The 24,387-nt window shown below is 41.5% G+C and overlaps 1 protein-coding gene across 2 annotated transcripts in view; it reads left to right on the top strand.

The window, feature by feature from the left end:
- Window positions 1–24,044, top strand: part of LOC115452504 (kinesin-like protein unc-104) — a 46,300-nt gene extending 22,256 nt beyond the window's left edge. The window contains exons 13-40 of one of the 2 annotated variants that reach the window (XM_037437130.1): window positions 598–729; window positions 1,095–1,295; window positions 1,854–2,017; window positions 2,579–2,738; window positions 3,094–3,263; window positions 3,537–3,651; window positions 3,952–4,085; window positions 6,058–6,269; window positions 7,763–8,005; window positions 9,062–9,199; window positions 9,613–9,743; window positions 10,008–10,181; window positions 10,499–10,679; window positions 10,974–11,064; window positions 11,142–11,240; window positions 11,399–11,647; window positions 11,921–12,059; window positions 12,430–12,550; window positions 12,903–13,005; window positions 13,936–16,528; window positions 16,643–16,776; window positions 17,289–17,417; window positions 17,702–17,831; window positions 18,268–18,397; window positions 18,699–18,882; window positions 19,261–19,397; window positions 19,641–19,742; window positions 20,469–24,044. In XM_037437130.1, coding sequence (XP_037293027.1) covers window positions 598–729; window positions 1,095–1,295; window positions 1,854–2,017; window positions 2,579–2,738; window positions 3,094–3,263; window positions 3,537–3,651; window positions 3,952–4,085; window positions 6,058–6,269; window positions 7,763–8,005; window positions 9,062–9,199; window positions 9,613–9,743; window positions 10,008–10,181; window positions 10,499–10,679; window positions 10,974–11,064; window positions 11,142–11,240; window positions 11,399–11,647; window positions 11,921–12,059; window positions 12,430–12,550; window positions 12,903–13,005; window positions 13,936–16,528; window positions 16,643–16,776; window positions 17,289–17,417; window positions 17,702–17,831; window positions 18,268–18,397; window positions 18,699–18,882; window positions 19,261–19,397; window positions 19,641–19,742; window positions 20,469–20,700 — 6,728 coding nt within the window. In that variant the 3' untranslated portion in view covers window positions 20,701–24,044. Of the gene's footprint in view, window positions 1–597; window positions 730–1,094; window positions 1,296–1,853; window positions 2,018–2,578; window positions 2,739–3,093; window positions 3,264–3,536; window positions 3,652–3,951; window positions 4,086–6,057; window positions 6,270–7,762; window positions 8,006–9,061; window positions 9,200–9,612; window positions 9,744–10,007; window positions 10,182–10,498; window positions 10,680–10,973; window positions 11,065–11,141; window positions 11,241–11,398; window positions 11,648–11,920; window positions 12,060–12,429; window positions 12,551–12,902; window positions 13,006–13,935; window positions 16,529–16,642; window positions 16,777–17,288; window positions 17,418–17,701; window positions 17,832–18,267; window positions 18,398–18,683; window positions 18,883–19,260; window positions 19,398–19,640; window positions 19,743–20,468 lie in introns of both variants that reach the window. The other variant, XM_037437131.1, reaches the window with a different exon arrangement.
- Window positions 24,045–24,387: the final 343 nt, after the last annotated feature.

The raw sequence follows: 24,387 nt of genomic DNA, 5'->3' as shown, positions 1-24,387 counted from the left end.
ACACTTAGATAGAGATATGGCACAAACTTAGAAATATCTGATCATAATTTTAGTACAGATGATGATGATGATGATATTCTCTATCTAAGTGATGATCTTGTTGGGCTATCCCTTTGCCGCCATTTTTAATTACTATGTTTATTTGGCGAAATATATAAAAAAAGAGTAAGTTGGAGTTCGATCTCCACAGTGCAAAAAGAAAAAGAAATTGGCTATACAAAAAAGTACACAAAGGTTGCAAAGGGTCGTGAATGACATATAAATGTTGTGTTGCCATATGCGAAAAGGCTTTTCCAGCTTTAAACTCCTTGCATGTTCTCCTCCGTATGTTTGCAAGTCGCAATATTTGGTGTTTATTTATAAATAGATGGAAATGTGAAAAAAAAAATACGGAATGTGTCAGAATGCACACTGCAAACTCACGATGCAGAGATTGCGATGAATTTGCACTGTTCACTTGTTGAATGCAAAATCGGCTCTATATTAAGCCGTATTTTACTATATTTCAATTCTGTAGACGTATACGAAAAAAAATATATATATTACATACATTGGTTTTTTTTTACTTTTTTTATCACAATAAACTGTCCACTAAAGCAGGCGAAGGCGCGTCGCCACAACGCAAGAAGAGCGAAGCGGAAGTGTTGTCCCCGAAGCTGTCGCGAGCCGCTACTACCATCGCAGAAGAAGCCGTAGATCAGCTGCAGGCTTCCGAGAAACTTATTGCAGGTAATTATAGAGACTTGTTATATACAAAAATAAATGAAAAAATCTAATAGTATTAAATATCTTTGTTCTCACCTTGTAGTGTAGATATCATCTAAATGACTTTTTATCGATTTTTTATATCGCACCAATTGATGTCTAATGATCTTTTTTGATTAAAGTCTCAACACGCGGTCTCTTTACTCATTCCAATTCCAAAGAGGTTAATCATTGCAATATGAAAAAAAAAAATCTCCACTTCTATCGATAAATGTATTTTTATCGATATCATTTAAGTACTCTTATAAAAGTTTTAAGTTATCCATCTAAAAAGCATAAGATTATAAACCATACAATGCAAATATTAAATACTATTATTCCACGCCCAGAACTAAATGAGACTTGGGAAGAGAAGCTCAAGCGTACCGAACAGATTCGCGTACAGCGCGAGGCCGTGTTCGCTGAGATGGGGCTTGCGGTGAAGGAGGGCATAACTGTCGGCATCTACTCGCCGAAGAAGACTCCGCATCTCGTCAACCTTAACGAGGACCCTAATTTGTCCGAATGTCTTATTTATTACATCAAGGATGGTAAGTGAATAATCAATTATATAACACCATTCCCATCCCATACTTTCTATTAATCCTGCCCTCCTACTTACGTCTTATCTCAAGACTGTAGTCGTTAAGTCAGGGGAAACCAGTATACCGTCCGCAGGTTTTCCGCGGTGTCCACCGCAGTGTAGACATTAAAAAGAAATTGTATTGTAGTAACACCACACCAACAATTGTAGGTACCAACTAAAAAATATAAATAAACAAAAAACGATATTGTACTGCAATCAGGGATGCTATCCAGTAATACATTTTTACCGCAATTTTCAATAAACGATCTAAAATTAATTTCGATCAATTGCGAAAATGGACTATCAGAACAAAGCTGTTTTAACTTATAAAGGACTTATTTTCATTGGCAAACATTTAGATTCGGGTTGTTTATTGAAAACGGCTGCTAGAGAAAGATATGTATGATCAATACACTTTAAAAACGCGAAAAATACATATAGAAATATACACTACAGTAGTATATACTTAGCCGGCCTGAAAGATCTATCTTCGATATTCAATCACTCTCGTTTTTGTGCGCAGGAGTGACCCGCCTCGGCACGGCGGAGGCGAACGTGCCGCAGGACATACAACTGTCCGGCTCGCACATCCTCAGCGAGCACTGCATCTTCGAGAACACGGACGGCGTCATCTGTCTCGTGCCGCACCACGGCGCGCTCGTCTACGTCAACGGACGCGAGGTGCGTGTACGTACATCACCATATAATGGGGGAACGCGAGGTCCCTGCCATTTTTTTATTTGAATCCATGAACATTTAATATAAGTCATATAAACACATGCCAAAAGGCAAGTTTTCGCAGAAATATATTGCGCAAGAATTACCAGATGCGTACACTTGCGGCAATATTTGTATAGCTCTATGCAGCTGCGACTCGCCGCAATTTCTGCAAGCTTCAGTATTGGCAAAAGCTAGTTTGATGTGATTATTTACACAGTAAAAATGGTTTGCGGAAGTCAACTTCTGCAAGTTTTCTCACTAAACTAAATTTCGTTTAAATTAAGCTTTTAAAATTAATTAGATATTGTGAATCTTATTTTCGTTACTTTAGCATATTATATAATATATAAAATATTGATGCTGTAGTATATTTAGTCAAAAAAAAATGACGTATATAAAAAACAAACTTATGAAAGAGCTGGTTAAAATACGACAAAATAACTAAGCTGAAAAGATTTTGTTATACTATCACACAATCGCAGACTTTACTTCGTAAACATCGACATGAGAACACAACGATTAATACAGGTGAATGAGCCAGTGATACTGAAAAGCGGTTCTCGCGTGATCCTGGGCAAGAACCACGTGTTCCGCTTCACGCACCCCGGACAGCCGCGCGAGGAGGTCGTCAACAACAAGGCCATGACCGACTCCACCGGCGCCATTGTCGAAACCGCCGCTGAGAATAGTAAGTACAGAATATTGCAGGAGACTGAGGAATGATGAGGGTTGACTTTGATTCGATGTAAATTATAAAAAAAAAATACTATCTCTATAATGTTACAAAATGCAATTATTTTTAGTACTTTTTTATTTTATTTTACACAATACTTCACAAGCATCTTTGTTGTCAATTAAGTTGTTATGAATGGCATAATTAATTTAATGGTCATATGTTTTCAATCAATATAATATGCCTATCTTCTTGGTGATCCGATTTTTAAACTTTCTTTTGTTCTGTTCATATCTCTATAATTTTATATATTTTTATCAAATATCGATAGTATTATTTCCTTCTCTGAATTTGGAAATGTTCACCACAGACAGCGACACAGAGAATCAGAACGTGGACTGGGACTTCGCGCAGTGCGAGCTGCTGGAGAAGCAAGGCATCGACCTCAAGGCGGAGATGCAGAAACGACTCCTGGCTCTCGAGGAACAGTTCCGCCGCGAGAAGGAACACGCCGACCAACAGTTCGAGGAACAGCGGAAGGTTATTACTGTCTTAATATTGCTTTAGTAAATGCTCTGTAAAATAATATGCTGATTATATATGGGTCATTGACAATCTTGACATAAATAGCATTGAAGAGCTTAAATATATTTTTTTATTTGTTCTTTATAACGACTGTCTCTATTGAAAACTTCTTTGATTTCACACTTCTAACATTACCAGTCTTTCCCATTTGCCCCAAAATATAAAAAAATATATTAATATTTCTTCCAACAATAACGGTAATGGTTCTTATTTGTTTTTTTCTAAAAGAACTACGAAGCCCGTATCGACGCGCTGCAGCGCCAAGTGGAAGAGCAGAGCGTGACAATGTCCATGTACAGCTCGTATACTCCCGAGGACTTCCATAACGATGAAGACATATTCGGTTAGTAATTAGTACATGACTATTTCAACCGGTTGAGAAGTTCTATGAAATGAAATGTTGTGGATTGATCTGGCTTTGATGTAAATATTTGTATGATATTTAAAAGTTTCAACTGTCTAATAAATAAATGGAGGTTCGTTGAGGGACTGAAAATTTATCAGTGTAGTTTTTCAGAAGTGTTGCAAGTACTAATATATATTTATTTCTATATCTATATAAAATAACGAATACTTACTAATTTCTACATAGTTGTGTAGTATTTTTATAGAACCATTAATATAAAATTCGTGTTTGGTGCAGTGAACCCTCTGTTCGAGACAGAGTGCTGGTCGGCCCGCGAGGTGGGTCTGGCCGCGTGGGCGTTCCGCAAGTGGAAGTACCACCAGTTCACGTCGCTCAGGGACGACCTGTGGGGGAACGCTATATTCCTCAAGGTGAGCTTGCGACGTCAGATTGTAAAAGAATCAATATAAAATCCTGATTTTTAATAAACGCCGAAAAATAAAATGTTGGTACTAAGGAATGGAAGCAACCAATTGAATGGAAGCAACCAATAAATACATGTATAAGGTTATGTAAAAATAACAACGAAAGGAGGTCAAGATTAAGCACTATCCAAGGGACCAACCTATCTAAGGGAAAGATCAGATCTGACAATAATTTCAGTCCTTAAAAACTGAACGTCAGAAACAAATAATCTATACTATTATATAAAGCTAAAGAGTTTGTTTGTTTGTTTGAACGCGCTAATCTCAGGAACTACCGGTCCAAACTGAAAAATTCTTTTTGCGTTGGATAGCCCTTTGTTCGTGGAGTGCTATAGGCTATATATCATCACGCTATACCCAAAAGGAGCGGAGCAGTAATGGCTAATCTTAGGAACTACCGGTCCAAACTGAAAAATTCTTTTTGCGTTGGATAGCCCTTTGTTCGTGGAGTGCTATAGGCTATATATCATCACGCTATACCCAAAAGGAGCGGAGCAGTAATGGCTAATCTTAGGAACTACCGGTCCAAACTGAAAAATTCTTTTTGCGTTGGATAGCTCTTTGTTCGTGGAGTGCTATAGGCTATATATCATCACGCTATACTTAATAGGAGCGGAGCAGTAATGGCTAATCTCAGGAACTACCGGTTCGAATTGAAAAAATCTTTTTGTGTTGAATATCCCTTTGTTTTTGGAGTGCTCTAAGTTATATATCATCACGCTATGACCAATAGGAGCGGAGCAGTATTGGCTAATCTCAGGAACTACCGGTTCGAACTGAAAAATTCTTTTTGTGTTGAATAGCCCTTTGTTTTTGGAGTGCTCTAAGTTATATATCATCACGCTATGACCAATAGGAGCGGAGCAGTAATGGCTAATCTCAGGAACTACCGGTTCGAACTGAAAAATTCTTTTTGTGTTGAATAGCCCTTTGTTTTTGGAGTGCTTTAAGTTATATATCATCACGCTATGACCAATAGGAGCGGAGCAGTAATGGCTAATCTCAGGAACTACCGGTTCGAACTGAAAAAATCTTTTTGTGTTGAATAGCCCTTTGTTTTTGGAGTGCTCTAAGTTATATATCATCACGCTATGACCAATAGGAGCGGAGCAGTAATGAAACATGTTGCAAACACGGGGACAATTTATTAGTTTTGAGAGCTTCCGTTGCGTGCGCTGCGTAAACGGTTAAAGTTATTTAACAATGATGTATGACGGGATTGTTCCTCTTTAAAAGTTGTAAAAAATATATTATAAAACATAGTCCCCCGCTGCATCTGTCTGCCTGAACGTGTTAAACTCAAAAACTACCCAACGTATTAAGATGAAATTTGGTATGGAGTCAGTTTGAGACCCTGGGAAGAACATAGGCTCCCGGGAAACCACTACTTTTATAACGGAAAACTTTAGCCTGAAAAACTTTATAACGCGGGCGGAGCCACGGGCAAACGCTAGTAGTAATATATTTTGAGACACATATGTATAAAAATAAGTTTAAGTTGAAAACTTTCTTTTTAATCAATCAATAAGTTTACGTTTTATTTGGAGTATTTAATGGTGTATACATATTTACCCGGTCATTAGGAAATAATTATTACAGTTTTTGTATATTATACTAAGTACCTATAGTTATGTATCCTTACTATTGTAAACTCTTATCAGCTCTAGTATAAACCTCTGTGGTTTGATAGATGCTATTATTGTAAAATAATTGTATTAAAATTAAACTACTTCGTTCGTTCGTTTCGAAGACTTAGCAGCCTTCATGGTCACGGGGGGGACAGATATAAAAAACCGCGATAGAATCCGAAAAGTATTTTAATTTTAATGTCTAAAATTCGCGTAAACATAAGAAATAATTATTGTATTTTTGTGTAAACAATAAAAAAATGAAATAATGTTAAACAAACGTGAAACAGGAAGCGAACGCAATATCGGTAGAGCTGCGCAAGAAGGTGCAGTTCCAGTTCACGCTGCTGACGGACACGCCGTACTCGCCGCTGCCGGCCGAGCTGGCGCCGCGCGACGACGCCGACGACGAGTACCGGCCCTCCGCGCCCACCGTCGTCGCCGTCGAGGTCACCGACACCAAGAACGGCGCCACGCACTACTGGACGCTCGAGAAGCTACGGTGAGTGCAGCGTGTGGACGAGCCTTTATGGTATATCGATAATTTCAAGATTGTAAGTGTGGCCGAGCCTTTATGACGATCATTCCAGGATTGTTAAAACTCTAATAGATAAGGTCATTGAGGTAGGCTGAAAAAAAATTAAGTTTTGTGTCTGATTGGGTAGTGTTAGTAAAAGAATATAATATCGATTTGATATATCGATAGTTTCAAGATTGTTAAAAACTCTAATAGACATGGTCATTGAGGTAGGATGAAAAAAAAATAAGTTTTGTGTCTGATTGGGTAGTTTAGTAAAAGAATATAATATCGATAAAAATGTTAGGATTTTGTAGCTGCGGTATGATTGTGACAAAGAAAACGTGTTAGTAGTGTATGGTTATATTATCGATAGAAATATAAAATACTAAGAATCTGAAATAATTAGTAAAAATATAATTATTAAGTGATAGATTGATTAAGTAATAACTATCACGTGGTCTAAAGCAGATGAAATACTTATAGGGACATATCCCAATTATGGATGAATCTAGATACGATCTTTAGTATGGAGATTGTTCGTTTTAGAGTTCTATAGGGGTGTACTACTCAATAAAAATAATTTTCATATTCTTTCTTTACTTTATTTTTTATCAAACATTGACAGTATCGATAAAAAACCATCGACAACGTTATGCGGTATAATTTTATAGAGGTTAATACAATTTTATTTTATTATGTTCTTTTGTCTTTGTGTTCAGTATCAAACCGAAATAAAACGTATTATCGACTTCACACTCCCTTATATCTTTTTTGTTGCGTTTTGTTTCTTCTCTATCTTTCTATGTTTTGTGTTGTTTGATTTTTTTATTTCTATTTAAAAAAGTAATCGATAAAATATTTTTGCTGTTGCCGTGTTGGTTATATATTTAATATATTAAAAGCAGTAGGTATAAGTTAATAAATTACTATGTACTCTATACTTGTAAATACATAGAAATGTATATAGAAGGTAAGTAAATTTTCCTATAATAGGTCTGATGTTTAGTGGCGATGTCAAATATTCGATAGCGCTTGTTTTTTTTTGCCGCTTTTTTACATTTATTTAACAAATTTAAATGCTACTTATACATAAATAAAATCTATAATATTTTTCCCTTATATTTATTGAATTAGAAAATTAAAATTTTCTTCCAATTTCTATAGACGGCGATGTGGTACTAGATACGATAAGTTTCGATAGAAAGTTTTTGAAACAACATAGTTTAGCCGACGGATCCGGTTGATACTTTAGATTATAAAGAATTTAAACATTTTATGAAAGGACATGGCATAATAACATGTAAGTATACAAAATGTGGTACCATGAAGTAACGTACGCGGTATTTGGACACACATTGAATTAAAACATTGATAAGAATTATCGAGCGTATGCATGTTCTCTCATGTGGAGGCGTGGATAGGTCGTTAGGGTGGTAGGGCGGGCTGTAGGCTACATGGCGATGTATTGTCCGTAGCCACCGTCTGGAGCTCATGCGTCAGATATACAACATGAACGAGAGCTCGTGCGCGGAGGAGGAGGACCCGGTGCCCCTCCTACTCGCGCCGCCGCCGGCGCTGGCGCCCGGCCCGGCGACCGGCCCGGCGTCCGGCATGGCGTCCGGCACGGCCGGCCAGCCGCCCGCCGCCGACATCCTACAATGTATCTCTGCGTGCGCGCAGCAGACGCGGCTGTCGCTAGCCAACCTGCTGCCCTCGAGGTTTGTGCCCCGCCTGGCCGCGCCCGGCCTCGCTAGGGTCGCGTCGCACCGGACACCGCACGCGCATCACACCGTCTGCTCTCGGGCTGTAATCTAGTGCGCTTATTGATGTACCGACCGCGATAGGATGTTCGGAAAAGGTTTCTGAAATGCTTTGTGTCGAGCTTTTGGTGTGGATTTCGGATTTTTCAACTTATTTTTGGAACATAATATTTAATCTTACCTTTATCTGTTATCAAAATATACTGATGTATTTGCCCTATCATGGCAATTGAGTACCTATATACCGACCATTTATTATGACGTTGAAATGTTGGATTTGAATAATCTTAAATTATTGTATTGGTAATAAAAAAAAACTATGTAAATTGATGAATATATTTTCTTCAAAATTTTTTGTCTATTTCAAAATTATCTAGCACTAGATTTTGTAAATCGTTCGATTTATCACGACACTTAGAATAGCATTGTCTAGTCAAGCACACTGGTTTACGCTTGCAATGCTTAGTATTGTAAAACAATTTTATTTTTCGCATGATATAAAATTCTATTTCTATTACACACAATCAATAAAAGCATAGCATTGCTCTGGTAGAAATATAAAAATAATATTGATTAAAAGTATTTTTAGAACAGTGATATAAGCACCATTAGTTCAACGAAGTTTTACTTACGTAGTTATAATGTTGCCAGAATTAAAACACCGCTGTCTTCTAGCTTGCCTTGCCTAATGCGGCCTCCTTTGTAAAACGTCGGCTAAATTCGAAAACGTCGTATATCCATCAAGGTTAACTTTATATTGTACAAAAATATTAAAATAAATATAAAAATCTGTGGGCAACCTTTTATTAAAACTAATAAAAAAAAAATTACAAACGAATAAAAAGCATTGTATATCTAAACATAAATTTTACAAAGTATTTTGTACTAAAATAGGAAAAAATATCCTAAAATTAAAGTTAAAGATTTTTCAAATTTAGTCGACGAGTACATTATAGCCATCTCTCTCCCACACACGGGATTATTATTGACTGTAGTGTGTCTATCTCCGTCTAGGCAACGGCTGGAGCTGATGCGCGAGATGTACCACAACGAGGCGGAGCTGTCGCCCACCTCGCCGGACCACAACATCGAGTCCGTCACCGGCGGTGATCCTTTCTATGATAGGTTCCCGTGGTTCCGTCTCGTCGGACGGTGAGTTATATTTTTTATTTTGTATGTTACAGGATTTTAGAAGTGATAGTTTGAAAGGGAGGGAGTTTATTTAATTATATTTCGATTTTGGAGATCTTGTCCGAGTATGCGCACTTTTGAATTTTTTATTTCATAAGTTACAAGATTCTAGGAGAAGTGATAGATTGACGGCGAAGACCTTTTTAAAATGAAATTTTGTATTTGGAGATTTTTGTAACTTGGCTCACTTTCGAATTATTAACAAGCTCCAATTTTGATCAGGTTACTAATAAAAAGAAAGTTAATATCATATATTTTTTTAAATTACAATTGTATACATATTTTTGTGTAGACATGGTCAATTTTAATCATCGAAGGTATTCATTTAAAGCATATCTATAAAAAAATCAAAAAAATATGTATTGTGTCCATAGGAGCTTCGTATATTTGTCGAACCTCCTGTACCCGGTTCCGCTCATTCACAAAGTGGCCATAGTGAACGAGAAGGGAGACGTGAAAGGCTACCTGCGGGTGGCCGTGCAGGCGGTTATCGATGCTGAAAAGAGTAAGATGTTTTAGAATTTGACTCGATTTTTGATCATATTTTATGCAGGTTTTTTTTTCAACCATTTAACCGCTCTAACTAGTAAATGTTTAAAATTGTCGTGTAACGTGGTGTCGTTATTAATAATCATAAAATTATTATTCACAATTAAAAAAGTTCGTATTATTACTATAATTTACTTTTATCGCTTTTATTGACTTTGCAAATGTCAGTATTAACCACAGGTAATGCATGCACATATAAAATGTTTTAACGTGTTTGTAGACAACGCAGAATTCGCAGCTGGCGTGAAGCAGTCTGCGAAGATATCGTTCGACGACGACGTGGCGCCGGCGCGGGCGCGCGTCTCCAAGCTCAGCGCTGTCGACAAGAACAACGCGCTCAACCTCGACGAACGCATCGCCGAGCCCACACACGACTCCAACATCAAGATCGAAGGTACGCGTGCTCAACTACAGGATATCTGTAGCGTTCTAAACAAAATACAAGCGTTTCGTAAAAAAAAATCATTAGTTATTATAATGTGGAACAATGGTATACACTTAAGAAACCTATGGTAGTGTCGATTTAAAATATTTCATGAAGTAAATTTATAACGTGTGTCTGAACGAAACGACACGAAAATATGGTAGAGTCATGTTGCACGTATTAATTTATTCCTTTTGCGAATACTTAGGAAGTTTTTCTTTCTTATTGACGAAGTAGTTTGAAGTGTGAAATGTACTAAGGTAGTAACGTGTGTACTGTCCCCGCAGAGCTGGCGGCGGGCGAGTGCGACGCGGACAGCGGGCGCGGCGACAGCTCGCTGGCGTCCGAGCTCAAGGACGAGGAGCTGCCCGACCACCTCACGCTCGGCAAGGAGTTCACCTTCCGCGTCACCGTGCTGCAGGCCCACAGCGTCTCCACCGACTACGCCGACGTCTTCTGCCAGTTCAAGTTAGGGGCGTTTCTTACAATAATAAACTATATTGGACTTTTAAAAATTAAAGCGATAAAAACGTGTTATGAAGAAAAAAAAGAAATAGTGTCTATCGATTTTTTTAAATTATCGAATTAAATTTAAAAAAAAAATAATTGTCCTAAAACTTATTAAATATTTTCAGTGACTTTATTGGACGAAACACTGCTCCGTATTTTTTAAAAGTTATATATAAACCGAAAAATGTTATCCAAATTTTTTTATCACATAAGTAATTATCCGACTAATAAATGTATTTGTGATTGTTATAGTTTCTTACATCGCAACGAAGACGCGTTCTCCACTGAACCAGTCAAGAACGCCGGAAAGAACACACCACTCGGATTTTACCACGTACAAAACGTATGTTGTGCACTTATTAGATTTTGAAGCCTAAATTTTGTATATGAAAAATTTAATATCTATTTTTTTCTGCACAGATCACGGTACCTGTGACAAAATCCTTCGTCGAATACATAAAAACACAACCGATCGTTTTCGAAGTGTTTGGACATTACCAACAACACCCATTGCACAAGGTGAGATCTTTTGTCTTCGTCGGTAATATCAAAAACGATAAAAAAAATCGACATCGATATTTTTATCGATTATAAAACAGCCTATATCGATTTTAATATTAACAAAACCCGTGTTTAGATGTGAATTTAGTTGGAATAAAGATAATATGTACTTTAAGGAAGAGATAGCACTCACGAGGCATTCGGTCCTGCAGGACGCGAAGCAGGACGGTCCGGTGGCGACCCGCACTCCTCCACGCCGTATGCTCCCTCCATCGATCCCGATCTCGGCGCCGGTGCGCAGCCCCAAATGGGGTGCAGCGAGTGTGGCGCCCCCATGCTGCTCGTCCCATCTGCATTCCAAACACGACCTTCTCGTATGGTTCGAGATTTGTGAACTTGCTCCCAGCGGCGAATACGTGCCAGCCGTAAGTATCTATCAAGATTTTGTCGAAGATATTACCTTCTATCACGTGCAAACTTTCGCAAGAAAACTTTGCTGTCAAGTAATTTGTAGGCTGTAATAGACAGCATACAGTCTGAAACCATAAAACGTACGAACACAAGTAATACGTAAAAAAAAACTGGCAGATATCGACAGCAAAAAATTGATTTTTGAAAATGACTAACAAATTTTAGGCCATTTCTTTGAATCTTTAATATAACTAGAAATACTCACTGTACTATCATCATATCAATAGGTGGTGGAACACAGCGACGAATTGCCATGCCGGGGACTGTTCCTCTTGCATCAGGGCATCCAGCGGCGCATCCGCATAACCATCCTACACGAGCCTTCGCAGGACCTGCAGTGGACAGACGTGAGGGAGCTAGTCGTTGGTAAGTTAACTTATTAATTGGATATACAGTATATGTTATTTTATATAGAGCAGTTAGTTATATAGAGGATGTGAAAGATCATTTATATAAGTTAATATACAGTGATGATAAGATTTTTCTAAGGGATTTATTGTTTAATTGGTTATATAGGGTGTGCTCTAAGGAGGGTATTTTTCGGAGTTTATTTTGAAAATCGACGATACACTTCTAAGCGAAATAGCGTATTAGTAACAATATAACCTACTGTCTAGGTTGATAGAAATTGTTAAGTAATATTCTGAGAGATATTGTAACTGATTTGTAGCATAAAAACTTTTCAACCTAACGCTTTGAATTCACTTAAATGAGTAAATAATTTTCTGTGGTTTAGGTCGTATTCGCAACACACCAGAAGCCAACGAGGACACGACAGATGGCGACGAGGACGGCGCCCTCTCGCTCGGCCTGTTCCCCGGCGAGAGGCCCTCGCTGGACGACAGGGCTGTGTTCAGGTAACTCATGCGTACAGTACTATGTACAGATAGCACATAAATTACCCTCAATTTTAATATTAAGTACAATATGTTTTCTTTTTTTGTTAGTATAACAATGAATCTGTAAATAAATAACTACCCTCTTGAGACTTAAATATGAAGACAGGTGATTCGTAATACTTTTTCAAATACCATTTATGCTGACCATACATGTACAGTTAGCAAAAAAATTTGTCAAATTGTAAATATTTTACTTCTCTGTTAATATCTTGCGGTCTTATAGTGTAAAAGGGTTATGTAAGGTACTTACTTGTTATGGGTATAACGGTGTTGAGGTTTTATGTTATAAATATATTTTGTTATCGTGTAGGTTTGAAGCTGCCTGGGACAGCAGTCTGCACGGATCGCCTCTACTGAACAGGGTCAGCGCGAACGGAGAAGTGGTTTACATCACGCTCAGCGCTTACTTGGAGGTGCGTTAGCGCATTTGCAACCTTAATAATTTAGATATTTTGGTTTTTGTTCCTTTTATGAACAACATATTACGGATTATTACAGGTTATATTATGTTGTTCTTTTTTTCTCTTCACAAATAAGTAATAATTAGTATAATTTATTAGGGTTATATGGACCCTGGCATTTATCAAATTAAGGGTTTATCGAGCGAGAGAAATACCATTACAATAAAAACTGTATCATCTTTGCAGTGACTGACACACATTATATAATATTTTATTAGGGCTAACGCTAAGAACTCACGAAGCGGTTATTAACCGCGCCCACTCCGGTCGAGAAACAGCTGTTTGATTTCCAAACTCACGATCGGAGATTTGTGCGATTAGTGTAGCGACAGCGTCGCACATAGTATCACGTAGATGATTGGATGAGTGTCGTAAACTTGGCGGGCGATTATCGCAAGACGGGCGGTTAACGATCAGTTGAGTTCCAGAATGCCATGGACACACCAGAAAAGATCACGATACCACGTGTAATAACGAGTCACTGGCAGTAAAATGGCGTCGGATTTCTGTACCCCCGCCGACTACTGCAGTCGCACGCTTACCGTTCGCAAAGCGTGCGGTCGCAACCCGCCGAGGCTGCGGGTGCGGGTGCAGCGTACTGACCGCAGCCCGCGCGATTCTATTAGTTGCCCGCCGGTAAAGCGGGTATCGCGTGATTGTACGCGGTACGCTGCGGGCGTAAAACGCGTCGTAAAATGTGCATTGATTTTTTAAATATATGTATTTGCATTGTATAGGAATTGCGGGCCCGCAACCGCGGCGGGCGCGGGTAAATACCGCTTCTTGAGCACTTACACTTAATGGGTCGCGTTGGGTATTGTAGTATTAAACGTATTTTACTAGGGTACAATTTAGGTGTAATGAAATAACGTGCCATTCCAGCTGGAGAACTGCGGGCGGCCGGCGATCATCACGAAGGACCTGTCGGTGGTGGTGGTGGGGCGCGACGCGCGCACGGGCCGCTCGCTGCGCCGCGCGCTGTTCGGCGGACGCGCCGCCCGCGCCGACCGCCTCACCGGCGTCTACGAGCTCAGTCTGCACCGCGCGCTCGAGCCCGGTGAGCTCACTGCTGTACTACTCACTTACACTCGCCGCGCCGACCGCCTCACCGGCGTCTACGAGCTCAGTCTGCACCGCGCGCTCGAGCCCGGTGAGCTCACTGCTGTACTACTCACTTACACTCGCCGCGCCGACCGCCTCACCGGCGTCTACGAGCTCAGTCTGCACCGCGCGCTCGAGCCCGGTGAGCTCACTGCTGTACTACTCACTTACACTCGCCGCGCCGACCGCCTCACCGGCGTCTACGAGCTCAGTCTGCACCGCGCGCTCGAGCCCGGTGAGCTCACTGCTGTACTACTCACTTACACTCGCCGCGCCGACCGCCTCACCGGCGTCTACGAGCTCAGTCTGCACCGCGCGCTCGAGCCCGGTGAGCTCACTGCTGTACTACTCACTTACACTCGCCGCGCCGACCGCCTCACCGGCGTCTACGAGCTCAGTCTGCACCGCGCGCTCGAGCCCGGTGAGCTCACTGCTGTACTACTCACTTACACTCGCCGCGCCGACCGCCTCACCGGCGTCTACGAGCTCAGTCTGCACCGCGCGCTCGAGCCCGGTGAGCTCACTGCTGTACTACTCACTTACACTCGCCGCGCCGACCGCCTCACCGGCGTCTACGAGCTCAGTCTGCACCGCGCGCTCGAGCCCGGTGAGCTCACTGCTGTACTACTCACTTACACTCGCCGCGCCGACCGCCTCACCGGCGTCTACGAGCTCAGTCTGCACCGCGCGCTCGAGCCCGGTGAGCTCACTGCTGTACTACTCACTTACACTCGCCGCGCCGACCGCCTCACCGGCGTCTACGAGCTCAGTCTGCACCGCGCGCTCGAGCCCGGTGAGCTCACTGCTGTACTACTCACTTACACTCGCCGCGCCGACCGCCTCACCGGCGTCTACGAGCTCAGTCTGCACCGCGCGCTCGAGCCCGGTGAGCTCACTGCTGTACTACTCACTTACACTCGCCGCGCCGACCGCCTCACCGGCGTCTACGAGCTCAGTCTGCACCGCGCGCTCGAGCCCGGTGAGCTCACTGCTGTACTACTCACTTACACTCGCCGCGCCGACCGCCTCACCGGCGTCTACGAGCTCAGTCTGCACCGCGCGCTCGAGCCCGGTGAGCTCACTGCTGTACTACTCACTTACACTCGCCGCGCCGACCGCCTCACCGGCGTCTACGAGCTCAGTCTGCACCGCGCGCTCGAGCCCGGTGAGCTCACTGCTGTACTACTCACTTACACTCGCCGCGCCGACCGCCTCACCGGCGTCTACGAGCTCAGTCTGCACCGCGCGCTCGAGCCCGGTGAGCTCACTGCTGTACTACTCACTTACACTCGCCGCGCCGACCGCCTCACCGGCGTCTACGAGCTCAGTCTGCACCGCGCGCTCGAGCCCGGTGAGCTCACTGCTGTACTACTCACTTACACTCGCCGCGCCGACCGCCTCACCGGCGTCTACGAGCTCAGTCTGCACCGCGCGCTCGAGCCCGGTGAGCTCACTGCTGTACTACTCACTTACACTCGCCGCGCCGACCGCCTCACCGGCGTCTACGAGCTCAGTCTGCACCGCGCGCTCGAGCCCGGTGAGCTCACTGCTGTACTACTCACTTACACTCGCCGCGCCGACCGCCTCACCGGCGTCTACGAGCTCAGTCTGCACCGCGCGCTCGAGCCCGGTGAGCTCACTGCTGTACTACTCACTTACACTCGCCGCGCCGACCGCCTCACCGGCGTCTACGAGCTCAGTCTGCACCGCGCGCTCGAGCCCGGTGAGCTCACTGCTGTACTACTCACTTACACTCGCCGCGCCGACCGCCTCACCGGCGTCTACGAGCTCAGTCTGCACCGCGCGCTCGAGCCCGGTGAGCTCACTGCTGTACTACTCACTTACACTCGCCGCGCCGACCGCCTCACCGGCGTCTACGAGCTCAGTCTGCACCGCGCGCTCGAGCCCGGTGAGCTCACTGCTGTACTACTCACTTACACTCGCCGCGCCGACCGCCTCACCGGCGTCTACGAGCTCAGTCTGCACCGCGCGCTCGAGCCCGGTGAGCTCACTGCTGTACTACTCACTTACACTCGCCGCGCCGACCGCCTCACCGGCGTCTACGAGCTCAGTCTGCACCGCGCGCTCGAGCCCGGTGAGCTCACTGCTGTACTACTCACTTACACTCGCCGCGCCGACCGCCTCACCGGCGTCTACGAGCTCAGTCTGCACCGCGCGCTCGAGCCCGGTGAGCTCACTGCTGTACTACTCACTTACACTCGCCGCGCCGACCGCCTCACCGGCGTCTACGAGCTCAGTCTGCACCGCGCGCTCGAGCCCGGTGAGCTCACTGCTGTACTACTCACTTACACTCGCCGCGCCGACCGCCTCACCGGCGTCTACGAGCTCAGTCTGCACCGCGCGCTCGAGCCCGGTGAGCTCACTGCTGTACTACTCACTTATACTCTACTACGGAACACGGCACAAACTTCGAATTTATATAAACAAAACTTTACAAGTAAATAAACAGTCTATCTGTCGTGCGCAGGCGTGCAGCGTCGCCAACGGCGCGTGTTGGACACGAGCGGCACGTACGTACGCGGAGAAGAGAACCTGCACGGCTGGCGGCCGCGCGGCGACTCCCTAATATTCGACCACCAGGTACCCACCCGGAGACAAATTGTATGTACTACATCATTCATTTATCTGTGTATGTCTTAACACAAGTCGTTAACTCATTTGTGTCAACTGAATGTATTTAGTGCATACTAATCTATACTAATTATGAATGTTACGGTTATTCATTAAAAAGACTTCAGTAGAATAGTTTATATATTGTAACGACAAATCGATGAAAATTTAAAACGTCTGTCAATATTCTATGCACATTATACCATTTAGCACCCTATTATTTAATATTTTATCTGGCTGGAAGGACCAAAAACTATTATGTATATAATTATCGTTTAACTGCAAAAAGTTAAGTAATATGTAGAAGGAAGATTTTATTGGAATAAAATTACTACGGCAAGGTTTTATTGTGATTAAATGGAATCGATTTGATAGACATATCTATTCGTGATGTATTTTTCTACTTATTTGTCAGAAGGCTAGTCCTGTTTTTTTTGTTAGTTTATTTTCATTTAAATAATTTCTTCAATATAATATTGATCGGCGTTGGTATTGTGTTGCAGTGGGAGCTGGAGAAGATGACCCGCCTGGAGCAGGTGGGCCGCACGCGGCACTACCTGGCGCTGCGCGAGCGCCTGCGCCACGGACACGACAACACCGTCGCGCCCAACGACTTTACCAAGACAGAAAAGGTAACCTCATCATACGTTCTACAAAATTCCAATATTTTGCTCTTTGTCTTTGTCATTTATATTGGTGGGAGGGCGTCAAATTTTTTTCTGCCCGATTGGATAGCCACTATGGTGACAAATACCGGTTCGCTCTGACGTCTCTATTCGGGATTAGACTATACATTAAATGTGGTGGACCGGATTATTTTATCGACTGTTAAAGGACGTTATGATTAGTGCATCCTTACTGTTGAGATAAAAAACATATTTTAATGATAGTTTATAATAAATTGATGTATTGCCAGGAGGTGTGCAATATGGCGGCGAAAGCTGCGGCAGAATGCGCACACGCTCGCGACGACTCCGTTTACGAGCCGTGGGACATGACGCCTCGCGAGAAAGAACTCGCTACTAAATTCGTCAAACTCATGCAGGGTAAATATTGTTTCATTATTATATATTTATTCCAGCTTGAAGAAGAAATTCTAGTTTTCTGTCTTGAATTGTTGCAAACAAATACATCGTCATAACAAAGGTTTTTGTATAGCATGTCTTTCAACATTACTTAAATAGCCGCAAGTCAATTATTTAATAAAATTCTAGGCTCTATATAAATATATTATTATTTAAATTAAATCTGAGTTGGTTGCGAGATTGAAAAATCACTGCAGTTCCTGATATCGACTTGAATATCGAATTGAATCAGATGCATGATATGTGAATATATAATATATTTATTGGTGGAAGCTTGTAATTAGCAACTTAATTTTACTTATAAATGTTATTCACTTTGTTATTCGTTATTAATCTGTAAGCTTTCCTTAAATAAAATAAAAAAAGAAAAAAATATATATGACATGTTTGTCCCTAGGCCGGATAAGCACAACAGGCAAGGAGGTGGAGGCGGCCGCGTCGCCCGCCACGCCGGTGGACGAGGGCGTCTCCGCAGACATCTCCACGCCCAGCCTGCTCTCCTCCATCCACAGCGCCAGCAGCTTCGAGTAAGTATTCTCAGAATATTGATAATGTGTTACAGTAGATATTATTAAAATGTTAGGTTATAAATTTGGTGGTATTCGATTGTGACACGTAATGCATGTAGAAGTTGAATTTATTATACTCAATATCGATGAAATTTAGTTTAGATTATTATTTTTTTTCGAGAAATTGAAATGAAATGATTGTAAGATTAATTTCTATGACATATTCGTTCAACATAAGTGTAGTTAGACGTAGTAGTGGTGTAGCTCGTGGGTGGTTGAGCGCCAGCGTCGGTAACGCGTGTAGTGGCATGGTGCGCAGGCTGTGCTCGCCGGAGCGCGCGCTGCTGGAGAAGCAGATGGCGGCGTGGGGCGCGGGCGGCGCCGCCGTGCCGGCGCTGTACGTGCCCGACTGCGAGGAGGTGCGCGTGTCCGCCGCCGTGGCGCGCCGCGGGCACCTCAACGTGCTGCAGCACGGCACGCACGGCTGGAAGAAGCGCTGGCTCGTGAGTACCGCTCCTTGGACTTTATGCGCGCCTGGTACATTCGAACTGATTGCTTTTCAAATCATTGCATAGTACGAGAACCTTATGCGAGCCTGGTACAAAATAATGACTATTCTATTAGTTAAGTAAGAATCAATGTGAAGTATAAACCAATCTAAAATTTTCCAGCATGTCAGATTTTATTCTTACTGATCGATTTTCGCTATCGATCCGATGGTATCGATTGTAAACGTATATGAAAATCAGCTGTGATAAATCTTTAAATTCCAAATTGAAAAAAACAACAACTGCGTTCTCCTACTCACTCAATAAAATAATGACTGCAATCATCTCGCAATACGTTACACTTGACCGACACACTGTCATGTCCCGTGCCAGGTGGTGCGGCGGCCGTACGTGTTCATCTACCGCGACGAGCGCGACCCCATCGAGCGCGCCGTCATCAACCTCGCCAACGCGCACGTCGAGTACTCCGAGGACCAGGAGCAGATGGTGCGCATGCCCAACACGTTCAGGTCAGTCCGGTTGTATTACACATAATTCATATGCGCTATCGATTTAAATATATAACTTAGTTTGTCATTTAAAAACAGCACACCAATTCACTATCTTACATCAATATTGATATTTTCCTCTTGGGTATGTATCGAAAATATTAAGGTGGTCAAATGAAAAAGATCTTGATAACATATATTTTAAAGTGGAAATTTTCCCAGGTCTTTCAAATAACAACTGAAATTGAATAACTCTTGTTGCAGTGTGGTTAGCAAGGAACGCGGATACCTGCTGCAGACGCTGAGCGACAAGGAGGTGCACGACTGGCTGTACGCGATCAACCCGCTGCTCGCTGGACAGATCAGGTGAGATCGCTCACCCAATCACTACAAACATGCACATAAACCTTCACCTTAAAATAAAAAGAATAGCGATAAAGATTTTAGTCGAATTATACGATTTTAGACCTCCTCATTAGTAGAGGAAGCCCATGCTCAGCAGTGGGCAGTATACAGTGGTAATAATATAGGGCTAGTCCTATTATTCTATTTTAAAAGTTAAATTGCATAATTATTATTCCCATATTTTTATTAGGATACTTTTTATTAGTTTTTGCACCTTAAATGAAATTAGAGTTTTAACGATTGTTTCATATGCCGAAGGAATTGCTCCCCATTCTGGCATAAGGTTTGATATTATACAAAGTATTAAAATGCAGGTGCGGACATGAATTCTGCTTAGTTAGGGAGATGCTACAGGGCTCCTTTTTTTTGATAATTAGGACAATTTTGCCAATATTTTAAAACAGAATTTCGTTTATATTTAATTAAAGGCCCCTCCTTTAATTAAATATAAACAATCTTCCTTTAATAATTGAAAATATAACTCCATCTCCGACTCAGCCACCCATGTCCGCGACTGTGTAGATTTTAATTACTACCAGTCGGAAATATCTGTGCACCTGATGTCACACATTAATAAAGATAACTATAGATTGTGTTAGAGATTGTCTCCCGAGGTCCCCAGACATTTCCGACGTGTAGTTGTTTGTGGCGCGAGTGGTTGTCGACCAAAGTGAATATACGCTCAAGGTTTCCGGTGACAGGTCGCGGTCGGGCCGGCGCGGCGACAAGCTGGCGCCGCCGCAGAGTGCATGAGACAGCCTCACCATGGAGTCTATCCTCGTTTTTTAAGTGCGTGTCGCACGCCGGCTCCCTGCACGCGCGCAGAGCCGAACAACACAAGCGTCCCCTGCGGCCCCCGCGGCCCCCGCGGCCCCCGCGGCCCCCGCGACCCCCGCCACCCCCGCGGCCCGCGCACTGAAACAGCCCCCTGCACACACACACCTCGCTCCCACTCTGTCTTTCACAAGCGTGCCATCTGGCGGGTGTGAAAGGCAATTTAGGTTATGTTAATACCTTCGTTGTCTAAAAGAATTGTTTAAATAATATAACTTCCTATGTAATATTATCTACGTGAACTCTTTTAGGCAATTCATTTATAACTTTATATCCGCTGATCTGTAACTCAAAACATCGACAAATAATATTCGATTGTGTGCGTCATCAATATTGTACGACTATCGATGTGAATGTAAAGTGGGAGCGAAAGTGTGGACTTGTTTGCGAAGGCAAAGTATCCGTGGCTGGTTTGGTAAAGTGTAATGCGATGTGAAGTAGCGTTTTATATCGATCTTTCTATTTATGTTCCTACTCACATAATGGTGCTCGCGCCTTGGGCCAACCGCAGGATTTAGTCCTCCGCCCAGTCTGATCTCAAAGGCGCTCAAAACTTGTGGCCTACCACATCTCATGTTTGAACCCTTGTCAAACTTGGGGACCACGAGTGAAGCAAAAAATCTTGATACGATACGATTGACTTTGTATCAATTATTTTGGCATATCCACAATTTATTAGCAGTATTATCGACATTGCATTTAATGCTAATTACGATATACGTAAATATATCTATATGTTTTATATAAAAGAAATTTCTTAGTATTTTTGAATGTAAAAACGTCGAGTACTTAGTTGGGACCAAACCGGTGCACTGATTTACAAGGGACGTGGTAATGAATCGATATTTACAGTAATAGCGAATTTATAGTGACGTACAATAATGTCATTTGAACTGAATTGTAAAGGGGCTGTTTCCATACCCGCGGGATACACTTTGTTGTAAGCTCTAAGCTGCACGGGATGTTTATCGATGTCGATAAATTATACATTAAAAGTTAATAGATAAAATCGTATATAATAAACATAATATTTATCGACTCGATAAAATGTACCCGAGCTCGTGTAATGTAACAATATGTATTGTAACACCGCGGTCTTTGTGCCACGATATATTGTTTAGACTTTCAGTGTAACATCGATTTAAGAAATTATATAAAATATATTCATGTATGTAACCGGAATCAACAGCTTAATACTCGCTTCTTAAATTGATAATATATTTCATCTCACCTTAGGCTGGATTATCGTGGTCCAATGACTGAACAATGACTCGAGACTCGAGAATGCCGACGCGTTATCCGCTGTGTGAATGACTCATATGTTGCGCACAAAACGCCACCAACGTACGATAGGCTCCATTTTGTATGACATATACAAATTAAATGAATTTACAAACGTGTGAAAAAGACAAATTACTGCATATACTTTATATAGATTCTCTTCTAACGTTGGAATACATTATTAATGTAATTACCTTGTACATACGTATGACCCGAACGGTAGTATAAAAATATATTTTGTGGCTCAAAAAGCCGACGATTGTGGCTGTAGTCCTTTCTCGTATGTCGTCATACGTAACATTTCTTTTCACAATTAGTATTGATTGTAAATAATTATAACATTGTAGCTAAATTTAGAGTATCCGATGTTTTATCGTACGATGTTTATTTTTAGTCGATCCAGATTTGTTTGAACAAATATCGTTTCACTCAGTCATGGCAAATTTAATTATCGATGGATTGTATAAAGTAGGTTAATGCGATGCAGATGTTTCGACTGCATCTCGAATTGTTTAGCTCGAATGTTTCGGTCCGGCGTGACGTCACGAACCATTCCGACACCTAGTCATGTACTAACAGTAGGTACATTACATTGTATGTGATAGATATAGATCCATAGTTACATCAATGCTGTGCTGCGAACAATCACCAAGTAGTGTGTTAATAAATGTTTATGTGTTACTTTGTACTCGTACCCGACTTCACTTACTCATCGGTCCATAGTTATACAAGCGCTATATATCACTGTAGTTAGAGTAATCGATGTGACAGTAGACGTGCATGAGTATTTTATCTTACTTTCTACGATCTGTTATTACTCTGAGTATTCCTTTAATCTCGATACCGCTTCGATTAATGTTGAAAAAATATTATAATAATGTCACTGTACTATCGCTTTTGAGTGACTTCTTTCCATTTGAAATAAAATGAGCATAAATCTATAAAAACATTTGTAAGCTTAAGTGACTTTGGTCGATGTAAATATCTTCTAACCGTTCGTTAAGTACTTAATGTTTTCTGACGAGCTGTATCGGCTTCTTTCCGTTGTAAGGTCATCACAAGCTTAGACACTGAACCTTAGTCTACTCGGCTAAACACTAGAGAATATTCTGATAATAATTTAGCATTTAAAGACGTAGCGTGTAAGATCAAAAAGTATTATCCAAATTTAGACATGCTGTGTGTTATAGGTAATGTTTCTTAAAATTGAAATTAATAACTATTGTCGTCGAGATTTTAAATTATTGTAACTTGACGTTTCCGTTTGTACAGCACAACGTCAAATGTACGACAAATGTTATTTTGGTTGGATACGCGGATCGCTTCTGTTTGGCGCTGTGCTTTATTCACCACAGAAACGATTTTACATTACTGAAAATGTTTAAAACAGAATAATATGTCCAAAATACTCTTTCAACGTAACTATTTATGTAATTTTAAATATGCGTGTTTATCGTGAGTCGTGACGAATGAACTGATCTCTCGCTGATGTGACACTCGTCTTTGTACTTTTCCTTTTTCTAGTCATTTTTGTGCAACATTCCAAAGTTGTATATTATTTTCATTTTCGAATATATAGGGTTAATGTATTTTGCATAGCAAAATGGTGTTTTTACTTAGTAATTATAGTGAGCCGGTATAAAATCACGGGTGTGTTGTGTCGTCGGATGTAAAATAATTTTGTAATAATTTATTTTTGTCTACGAGTTGATTTGCTATTTATTCTTTAGTTGTTATATAATTGTGATTCTATATAGAAGTGAACGTTTTAAACTATAGATCAGCTGACGCTGTATTATATTTTTATAGAGTGTACTGTTTAAGCTGTACCGCTATTTTTATAGACGTACTCGTAGCTGTTGTGTTGGGGTTGCGTTCGAGTTGGTCGTTCATTGTGATTATTTTGCGGAGGACGGCCGCGTGTGTCGGCGGCCGCCCGCCTGCTCTCGATAGTGATTGTTGATTGTTGCGCGAGGATGATATTAAATTAAATTATATATTCTATATATAATTTATGGATTTCATTCAATTTATGAAAATAAGAACAATGTAATGATTGGTAATATTACTCATTGCTCTAAATGTACTATCAAAATATATTATACACAGTGTTAAAGGTCATAAATAAAAATGCTTTGAAAATTTCCATATTCTTGTTTTCTTTAAACCTTATACCCTCTAAGATATACAGTACCTTACGCAAAACTTGAATCAAAACATGTATTCAACACTTGCTTTTTCAATATCTGAGTACAAGCTGATGACAAAGTAGGGATTTATCAATATCTGTTACTTTTAATAAAAAAATAAACACTAATCATATTCATAACAGCATTTCATATTCAACCTTTTATAATGAATAGTGAATGAAGAACTAAACTTTGTGTCTGATACGTATAGCGGTGATGGTTGATGTCAAACCATTTGTTTAGCATAAAGTGGTGCATAACATTACACCGTCCACTTGCCATTTTTATTACCAAGCCCTCAA

This window comes from Manduca sexta, chromosome 10 (assembly GCF_014839805.1).
Source record: "Manduca sexta isolate Smith_Timp_Sample1 chromosome 10, JHU_Msex_v1.0, whole genome shotgun sequence".
In the NCBI taxonomy this organism is placed as follows: domain Eukaryota; kingdom Metazoa; phylum Arthropoda; class Insecta; order Lepidoptera; family Sphingidae; genus Manduca; species Manduca sexta.
The sequence above is the reverse complement of the archived record's forward strand: the minus strand, read 5'-3'. Positions and strand labels throughout refer to the sequence as shown.